Source organism: Stegodyphus dumicola, chromosome 6, assembly GCF_044657685.1.
Source record: "Stegodyphus dumicola isolate Sdum_Otavi_A_Nest chromosome 6, ASM4465768v1".
Taxonomy (NCBI): Eukaryota; Metazoa; Arthropoda; class Arachnida; order Araneae; family Eresidae; genus Stegodyphus; species Stegodyphus dumicola.
The window spans coordinates 178,956,808-178,967,589 of record NC_140773.1 but is presented as its reverse complement, the minus strand read 5'-3'; the positions used below and the strand labels follow the sequence as shown (position 1 = coordinate 178,967,589).

Sequence of the window (10,782 nt, the reverse complement as noted above, 5' to 3'; positions counted from 1 at the left end):
CAAATATTTAGTTTCCAGATTTTCTCCTCTACTTGCCAACAATATTCACACTGTAAAAAATTCTGTTGAAGTCATTGATAAACTTTAAAATATTTCTCCACTTCGTTCCATTATGGTTTCATTTGATGTCAAATCACTGTTTACTAATGTTCCGGTTAAAGGAGCATTAAATTGTCTTGAAACTAGGCTTCGGGAATTTCACTTCACACATACTGAAATTAATGAGTTGGTTTCGCTAACTAAAGTTTCTCTAAGTCAAACCCACTTTGTTTTCCAAAATGCATATTTTCGTCAAGTTGAAGGATTGGCTATGGGTAATCCTCTCAGTCTGGTACTTGCTGACATTTAAATGCACTATTTTGAGATGAAATTATTTGATAAACTATCTTTTCATCTTTGGATTTGGTATGTTGACGACACTTTCGCACTTTTTGACGGTTATAAAGAGGATTTATTTGAGATTCTATCTATTATGAATTCAATTGATCTAGCCATCCAATTCACTCTTGAAATTGAATCCAACAATTCCCTCCCCTTCTTTGATATTCTTATAATCCGCAATGAAACGGATTTTAGCATCACTTTGTACCGTAAACCCTTTGCAGTTTGTTTACAACCCCATGTCAAGTCATGCCACCCTGTTAAGCAAAAAATGGCTTCTTTTTACTATTATGTATTCCACGCGCTTAAAGTTTGTTCCTTTGAATCTTTGCTTACCAATGAACTTAATTATTTGAGAGCAGTTGCGATTGACCGTGGATTTTCTCCCGTGATTATTGATAAAGCCGTTAAAAAATTTTCAGATTCCCATCAAAGAAGACATTCCACTGTTAGAAATAATATTAATGACCTTGTCGTGCTTCCATTTTATCCTTCCATTAGCTATAAAATTGCACGGATTCTCCAGAAATTCAATTTTCAAGTTGGTTCCTCCCCTATTAATAAAATTCACCCTTTGATTCTAAAAGATTGCGTTTCTGACTTGAATTCTTGGGGAATTTATAGTATATCGTGTCAGTGTGGTTTAAGATATATTGGCCAAACAAAAAGAGCGTTGAAGTTTCGCATCAAGGAACATGAATCTTATGTCAGAAAAGGCGAAATTAACAAGTCTTCAATAGCATATCATAGTTGGACATTTAACCATAATTTTGACTTTGGGTCTGCAAAAATTATCCAAAAATCTTCTTCCATATGTGAATTGGATTTTCTTGAGGCTTTTCACATTCACAAAGATTTAGCAGGTTTAGTTAAAGATTTGAAGTCCAATCCAGTCCTTCCTAATGCCTTTAAAATTCTACTATCTTAATTCAGTTATTTTTGCCGATAGATGGCATTACCTCCTCACGTTTGGTACTACCAGAGGGTATAAAAATCAGTTCAGTGGTTGCTTTCCATTATTTGAAGTTCAGATTTTAAGCGTGAAGGTGCATTTGCCCCTCGCACCCTATTTTAACTTCGCTAATTTTTCTTGTCCTTTATGCTTGATCAGACAGCCTGGCTCAGTAAAAGTAGACAGCCAGTGCAACTCTGATTATAAATCCAGTTATAACCACGTGCAGTGCTGATAAGGACCATGTGTTTCTGAGACTCCTTCTCCTTTATTTTCTTCTTTCTCCTGATGAGGAGGGACCTTTAGCTGCCCTCGAAATCGATTGAGTGTTTCATTATACTTACGCTAAATACAAGGTTGTTTTTACAATTTGGATTCTGTTGCATACTGTAATTTTTAACACTATTTAAAATGTAATAACTGACTAAGATACACATATGTATTAATAAATAACTTTTCAAAAATATCACTTAAAAACTATATTGTATTTTACATCACTTTAATGTTACATGTATCTTTTCAATATCTAGTTCCATCATTTAAATAAAACAGTGTCTGCAGTTGATATTTAACATGGGTACTTTTCTGTTATGCACCTGCCCCTTATTTTGGTCGGTTTTTAAATTGTAAATAATTTCAAATTATAAGAATAGTTTATAGAGACACAAATACATATAAACAATAGCCCTGGTGGCACTACTGTTGATTCTGATGTGTGTTTTTATTAGGTCTTGCGTTTGGCGTCTCTTCCATAGGCACCCAAAAGCAAGCAGATGCATAACAGAAAAGTATCTTAACATGTATTCAAAGCAGTTAATTTTAATTTCTTAGTTATTATGTAATAACAAAAACAGTTTATGACCATATTTTCTTTACTTTAGAAGTTAATCAGCATTTATATTTATTCTCAAACTGACCTTATATATATTTAAGTATTATACTTAAGTATAATACTTCAAGTATTATAAAATAAATATTTTAAAATTTAGCTGTTTTTTATATAAATTTAGCTTTATAATTACTATTATAATAATATTAAAAAGAATTATATGCTCTTGATCTAAATTTCTGTGCTGATCATTCCAAACTCATTCACACCTGCATTTAGACACAGAGATCTTATGGTATAAATGATGATTAGGTTCTAACAGCAAATTCTTATCCTTTCCTTTCTACACTGTAGGTTTTGTATCTCTCTCATTACTGTATCTCCAAACATTCAAAATGTCACTGTTGCTGCCATCATCTTCATGGCTTCTAATGAATATAACCAATGTCCTCAGGTAGTGTAAATGTTTTACATGATAATATTAATATATATATATATATATATATATATATATATATATATATATATATGCACTTCACGAAAAAATCAACATTCAAATTCTTCATTATAACTTTTTAATGTTCATGAACTATCATTAGTTCCTATAAAAATTTTTCCAGTAAAGAAAAGTTCATACAAAAATAATGTTTTTGATATAAAAATCTCATGATAAGACAATAAAAACGACACTAAAGATAATATACATCATTTTAAATATGTTATATGAGCAAATCTGCAGGTGAAATACTGAATGTCCACATAGGATGATCCATCATATAAACTGCTGTTTCTTAAAATGCTAAAAACAACTTCATGCAGATGAATGAATATTTACAACTTTATAATACATATTCAATCATGACAGTCGATTAATGCTCATGTTACTGACATTTCTTCTATATTGAGATGAGTTATAAACCTCAGTTTACGTTGAATAGCAGGTCTTAAGTTTCGAATACTCCTTTCCACATCATTTTTAATTGAATCACCTATAAACATATATTTTATATGATACCTATAACATAGTTAAGAAAATTAAAAGTACACTAAGTACTAAAAATGCAGATCTCCAAGAACAAGTAAAGATACTTAACAATACAAAAAATGCAAAAGAAATGAAAAGACGTACTGTATATTGAAGGAAAGAAGAAAATGAGTTAAAATCATGCATGGAATTTGAAAATAACACTTCAAGGTTAGTAATTTTAGATTATAATAATTACATTTATAATTATAAGTTTCACACTAAAAATAATTCCCCTCAAATGCATTAAATTTATATCATTTATGCAATTAGCATTTTCATGTTTTAGTTCATTTAAAAAAAGTTGATACTTAAATTGAAAATACAGTCAAAAGTCGTTAATCCAGACCCATCGGGACTTCGGCGATTCCGAATTATCGATTTTTCCGGATTATAGATCATCAGTTTAAATCTGGTAAGATGGCATGCAAAAATTATAAAATTAAAACTATGAAACCGTAATTTATGAAATAAAGAACAATTATGACCTAAAAAGTATCAAAATTTACAAAAAAAAAAAAAAAAAAAAAAAAAAAAAAAAAAAAAAAAAAGGAGCTTAATATTTATTTGTTTACTTTATTAAACATTTCTTTCAATGTAAGTTGTTTAAGTTGCTTCATTTTTTATGTTATAATACTTTCTCTTTAATTCTATAAACAGACATAATTTCTTGTTCAGTTACAAAGTTCCGCTGTTCAAGTCCTATAATTGCTGTGTCGAGAATACCGACTAATTTGACAATCAAAATTTTTTCGTTTTCAATAACCTCTGTGTTACTTTCTTCGCTATCGGAAGTGAATTATAATGACGAGGAATTTGATTTAAATCATATCAAAGATGGAGTACATCGAGATGAAATACTACATTTAGTAAGAAATTATAAGCCAAATAAAATAAAAACCACTGCCCTGAAGATAAGGATAGTGCTGACAGATCAACTTCCAGTTCATTGCACGCCGCGACGTCCCCCCCCCCGCAGAGCAGCGTGAAATTGATAAACAGATTTCGGAATGGTTAGATAAACAAAGGATATGCCTTTATCCATTTTTTGCAGCAATTCCACTTTTTGTTTAATAGACTTCGAAACATACTTTCGCTTTGTAGATCCTTTACATATTAGTAAATATATATCGAAAATTCTATTTGACATAATCGAAAGTTCAAGCTTACTTTTATAAATTTGCTCTAACAGTCTGCAAAAAATAATAAGCTGGATCCAATTCAAAGATTAAGGAACAACACAATCTGCAACATTAACTGAATTAGATAATTTTAGCTTAGCTTATACCGTCCGTTATACATTAAACGCACATGCGTAAACGTCGCACACACATATTTGCAGCCGTAAAGGTCTTACACACGTCGCATTGACGCATGCGTAGAAAGTTTGTAGCTTTGAGGTCCGGATTATAGATCATTCCGGATTATGGGTGTCCGAATTAACGACTTTTGACTGTACTTCATATTGTGCAATTTTCAAATAAAAGAGGAAAAAACAAGCCATTAAAATTAAAAAATATATATATATAAAAGAAGTTTTCAGTGTCTTTAATCAAATGATTTAAGCTTGTAATACATAAACACTATAAAACAAATATGTGAATAATATGTATACTATAAACCCTCTTTAAAATGATTACTTGTATTTTCTAAAGGACTTTGGTTTTCTTAAGAAGTGGTTACCTCAGAGAAGTGATATTAAATAATAGTTTTACAGAATACTATTCAGTTTTAGAAGTGCTCATCTTAGAGAGGTAGTTGCCACAAGAGCACTGTATAGCTATTACATATAAAGCAGCCTCTGATGAAGATTATTTCTCCCAGGTCATTACTTCTAAATGTGACCAGTATATATTCAAAAGTTCAGGAACTAGATTCTTAAGCCCAAAGTTTGTGTTGCTATAGTACTGGAACACATCAATGCTCAAAATACATTTTTGCAACAATAAACTTCTAACAGCAATAACAGGGATCCTCGAAGCATATCTGGAACCCATTCTTTGAGATATCTTAATAATAAGAATGAATTTTCAAATTTATTTTGCATTGAGAAACTAATAACTTTCCAGTTGACTGTTATTCAGAAGATAAAGAAAAGTTGTACAATAAAGTCAAGTAAATATGCAGGGTAGGAAAGGATAAAGTTTTGCTTTTGTTGAGAAATTCATGCACCACCTACCAGCAGAAATGCTGATGTGTAACAGCATCCACCACAACAAACTGATCAAAAGATCTAAGTTTTACGATGAACAAATATTCTGTTTAAGCAACCTGTCGCAATACCTTGTTTTGCTATAGTCTACACAAAATTTCTGCTTCTGCAAAAAATCTGCAAACCTTCCATACAGCTGATACCCACCGTTTATTGTCTTGTAGAAAATATTGAATATGTTGATGCCATTCAAAAACTTTTAAATAAGACATAATGTTACATAAAAAAGCCTGTTTCAACTATTTATAAGTTTCTATTATACTTACTTACACATTTCTATACACATATGCTACTTAATAAATATCATACTTCACAAATCATAATATACATGGCTCAGAATATCCATAAATATCAGAAAGACTACATGATATACTTGGATAAAATTCCTTATCAACATACAGGTATTAGACCATTATATAGCAGAAGAATCAGATAGGATCTTTTAATTGGGTACATTTTGGGTCTTATCATGAACAGCTTATATACATATACTAGTAACTTTTAAAGTCAAGAAGAATCAATTCTTAAAATTTTATATACATTCAGAGTACAAAAAATAACCCCAAAACCATACTTTTACAACCCATAGTTTTAGAAAAAATAGGGAGAAAAGATTTGTTATACAGCGGTTAAGTTTTATTGGATATATAAACATTGGTACAGTAAAAACCTATCTGGCATTCAACCAGAAAATTTCAGAATTTAAAAAACTATTTTCCCCTTGAAAAGCTGGGAATAAGAGAGACTTGTAAGTCTTTATAAAGCACATATACTGTTGCCAAATGGTGTGACTTGGTGCCAATAATGGATAAGCATAACGAATGTCATTACACAGTACAAGATCTTTACTTAGGTTTTATGTACACCCAATTTTTGTAGTTAACTGCTATTTATCCACTTTTCCCTCACATTTTGAAGAATGATTATGGGACTTGCTTTCTGCAAAACAGATTGCAGTGGAGTATTTTCGAAGGTGTCAAGAAAAGCATGAGGTAATGAGCACAATATATGATTTTATTAAAAAACTGATAAACAATGGTAGAAAAATTATGATAAAAGATTCAAGTTTTTAAATGCTATATCTGTAACTTGTACATGTTTACTTTTTAACAAAAATTAAGAATGAATGATGAACAATTACATAATTAAATAAAAAATAAATTCTGCTTTAAAGATTGGGGCAAGTTTGGTGACATTTCTGCTAACTTTCATGATTGATGGGATTTCCTAATTGGAGAAGATGTTTTATATGTTTAATTGAATACTATAAAAAAATTTTTTTTAACACTGCCCTAAATTTTCAAATTTTCATTATGATTTAAACATAATTTTTTCCCCATCTTAAAATGTTCTATAAACCATATTCTTCTTATATGTCCAACCTAATATTTAAAAATATACGAAAATAATTTATCATCAATCTCTTTAATTTTATGCTACAAGATATTAATTTTTTTTCTTTCTATTTTACTTTTACCTTATGTTTAAACTTTTTTTTCTTTTGTAAAATACCTTTAGCATATCAAATTCATACCATATGAGGAATATGTTGTGAGACAGTTCCCTTTCTTGTACATAATAAATCACTTAATCATGGTAAAGCACGCTAGAGCTGTCATCCAGTATAGTAGGATAGACACATGGAGGTTTCTGCAAAACCACATGCAACCAGCCCTTCAATCACCTGAAACAGAATCCCAAGCAGAACTTAATTCCTAAAATTAGAAGAGCCAGAGCCCTATGGAAGACTGTCAAGAAGGTAGGAAAGAAGTAAATAAATAATTAAAAATTAATCTGAAAAGTTTCAGATTTTTACAGACACCCAAAAGGATCTGTTATGCTTTTTTATGCTTTCATTCAACTTGCAGTCTACCAGGCTGCTGTTACATTCCCTCCTGCTAACCCACTCTTTTTTTTTTTTTTTTTTGGTCTTTGCAGTTTTATTATTAAGCATCATTTTCTTCATACTTATGCCATATACAGTTCAATGGCAAAATTACAAAAATTGTGAAGCATTTTTATATTTTTCAGGTTTATCTCAATTAATCATATCAATGCTCAGTTTTCTTTGCTCTCTCTCTCTCTCTCTCTTTTTTTTTTTTTTTTTTTTTTGGTAAGCCATTTTAGTAGCATACTAAATGTTAATACTAAAAAGTATTAACGTTTTATCTGTTAACTTTATTTATTAAATATCATATTCTTCCCACTTATGGTTCATAAAATTCAATTTAAGAGCAAAATCACAAAATATTTAAAAACAGCAGATTTTTAGAATTTCCGACAGACAATCTTGCATGCTAGAGATAAAAATCTTTTTTCCCATATAGTGTTGCCATTGCTCACTTTGAAATCATTGAGTTTGTTAATAAAACAAATTCAAAATTCGGGCTTCCAGGTTCGCAAGTTCGGGTCTAGAACTATGTTATTTAAATCTCGATGGCTGTAGGTACCATCGTTTTCTCACTATGTGAGATTCTTCATTATGTAATTTCTTCAAATACAATACAGAGTGATAATATTTGTGGGCAACAATTTGAAAAATAGTTTAGATTTTTATTGTCCTTTCAACACAAAATCCTGTTTCTAACTTAATAGTGCATTTGGGCTAAAAATTAAAATAATTAATAAATTGAAAGAAATGTAAAGAGATAAATAGAAATTTAATAACTTATTAAATTAATTATAAATAGTTAAATAAAAAATAAATTATTGGATCTCGTCTTATTTGGAGCTATAGCTGAAATTACAATTCCACTCAGAAGCTACAGCCGATCTCCATGTGATTTTAAGCCTTGATTATACATATAATGTACTATTTCAAGGGATGATTGATACAGAAACTATTCTTTTTTTTTTTTTCCTTCTTCAAAAAGAATAGTTTACCTTTTTCATTTAGCACACAAATGGAAAAAGATAAGACGATTAGTGTCACAAAGGAGAACAGTGAAATCAGGAACAGTTTGTGGATATGGAAGGAAATTTTAACAAAAGTGTAGCTTTGAAAATTAAGAGGGAAGAGTACAAGACTGATTGTGATGCCCTGCAAAATTTCCTCTGAATACGATCTGATAACTCAAGAATAAAGTAGGACTCAACTACACAAATAGCAGTAGTGGTCCCCTGCATTCGGTTATTTTGTTAAAAAAGTCTATAGGAGCTTTGTAGCAAGAAGTCACTAGTGGGGCTTGTGCATGACCAGTGATCACTTTAAGTGCTTTCAGGAACGAAAAATTAAGCCAATCTCATAAATTGATTGCACTTCCTGGAGAATAAGCCTTTGAAGGTAGGCAGGGGATATTTTTCCCATAAAAGTCTCAATCTCTGTCCAAGGTTTGTGTCTGAGGGAAAGACAGGCCTGCATTCAGAAGCTAGAATAAATTTTTAAGGCATATTTATTCGTAATTTTTTTTTTGAAATTATGGTTCATTTACATAAAAGAAATGCCCGAGCTGTTTTATTTAGGGGTCCGGCTAAATTTACGATTTATCTCAAAACCTGAGAAATACTGTAGACAGGCTCCATTGGGCACTGTCACAAACTTAAGCTCTAACCCTAAGACAAACTATCAATACTCCAAGACAGGGTTTCTTAAACTGTGGGTTGCAACTCTCAAGGGGGTCGCGAGACCTGCAGCAGGGGGTTGCCAAAAATTTTAGCAGTTTTGGTATTTCTTTAACTTATTATAATAATTTTACAATTACCAAATATTTTTACACAATATATCTGAAAATAGATAAAGACAATACAGACAAAGGAAAAAACGAAAATGTTTCAATGCATTCTTTTTATAATATAAACGTTAATTTTCCTTGCTTTGCAAGTGACGCTGTCATTTCATCTGTTACTTATTTAAAATTTTCACATTATTTTGTGTCTTAAAATTAGAAATTTAAGGTAATGACCTAAAATTGCAATAGTATATTTCAGTACAAGTGAAAATTTAACAGTTTCACTTACGTGTGTGTTGGATTTGCGCAGTACTTATGGGGTCCCACAAAATTTTTTAAAATATTATGGGGTCCTGGGGGTCATAAAAAAAAAATCTCAGTGACAAAAAGGGGTTGTGACTGAAAAAAGTTTTAAGAAACCCTGCTCCAAGACTTTGAATACTTATTTATTAATGTTTTTTCCCTTGTACAACAGCTTGAAACCTTGTGTAACACCTTGAAAATGCACAGTTGTCTTTATATGTCAGACCATTTTATTTTTCATCTGATACAGATATAACATTAAAATGAAATAAATGATAGCAAAAATAAATTAAAAATACATTCCTCAAAAATTAATTATTTGCAAAATCACAATTTTGCAATTGATGGATAAAACATCTTAACAAAAATATTTAAATATAGTTATACAAAAGTACACTTGTATTTACACGAATAATAATTTCTTAAAGGATACAATAAATCACAAACTGAATCAATGTATCGCAACTGCTCACAATTTTTATCCACTGCTTCTAACATTTCATACAGCTCTACTGTAATCTATAAACAGAGGAATGTCCAATCACAAAACTAGTTTACAATAAATAACAACGTTATCAAAAAGTGTTTTAAAAGAATTAAGCCTACAGTCAAAACAATCAAAATCCGTAACTAATTTTTGTTTTCATAATGAGAGTCATTCATAATTTCAAAACATAAAGTCAGAATATCAGGAAAACATTACAGTTCTGTCTAAAGCATGAAACTTTTCAAATACTTAAAATTACAATATATGTGCAATTACTCTTTTACATACATATTGTAGTCAAGACAATGATTTCTCATGAAAATACAATGAAAATCCATGATTTCAGATGATTTTTGTCTTTTGCAGAGATAGCCACTTTAGAAGGCTGACATTCAATACAAATATTTATTTATTTTCTGAGAAATACTGGTCAGTTTTAGAGTGGTTACAGCAATTTAAACAAATGATAACTTTTTCAGCAATTACAGGGCTTAAAAATATTGAGTTAATAAAACAATAGAATTTTCATGCGCACTGGTTAGTTTAATGCCACCTATGACTTAGACAGGCCTGTTTAGGCAAAGAAAAAAAAAGTTTTATTATTTGCTATGATTTTGAAACAAACTTATAATACTTGCTAGGTGCCTCAAGAACTCACATTTAAAGCCATTATTATGATCCTAAGTTTATGACTAGCATAAAAGATTACCCAAACTTGCATACAATGAGAGTAAATTATATAAAAGATTAAAAATATAGATAAAAAAATTAACTAGTGTAACAAAGTTAACAACAATTATGTAAATAATCTGGAACAAAATTTTAATTTACTATTCCAAAACACTCTTTTCTAAACAAGATAACTACAAGGCCATAGGGCAACTACTGTGGCTGTATTAGGTTTCAGAAATTAGGGGCAGTAAAAA

At 30.2% G+C, this 10,782-nt stretch overlaps 1 protein-coding gene across 2 annotated transcripts in view; it reads right to left on the bottom strand.

Annotated features, from left to right (window-relative positions):
• Positions 1 to 2,720: 2,720 nt before the first annotated feature.
• Positions 2,721 to 10,782, bottom strand: part of MED23 (mediator complex subunit 23) — a 117,187-nt gene continuing 109,125 nt past the window's right edge. For both annotated transcript variants that reach the window (XM_085819207.1, XM_085819208.1), the window contains exons 33-34: positions 9,803 to 9,888; positions 2,721 to 3,177 (exon numbers count right to left, since the gene is read on the bottom strand). In XM_085819207.1, coding sequence (XP_085675333.1) covers positions 3,039 to 3,177; positions 9,803 to 9,888 — 225 coding nt within the window. In that variant the 3' untranslated portion in view covers positions 2,721 to 3,038. The remainder of the gene's footprint in view (positions 3,178 to 9,802; positions 9,889 to 10,782) is intronic.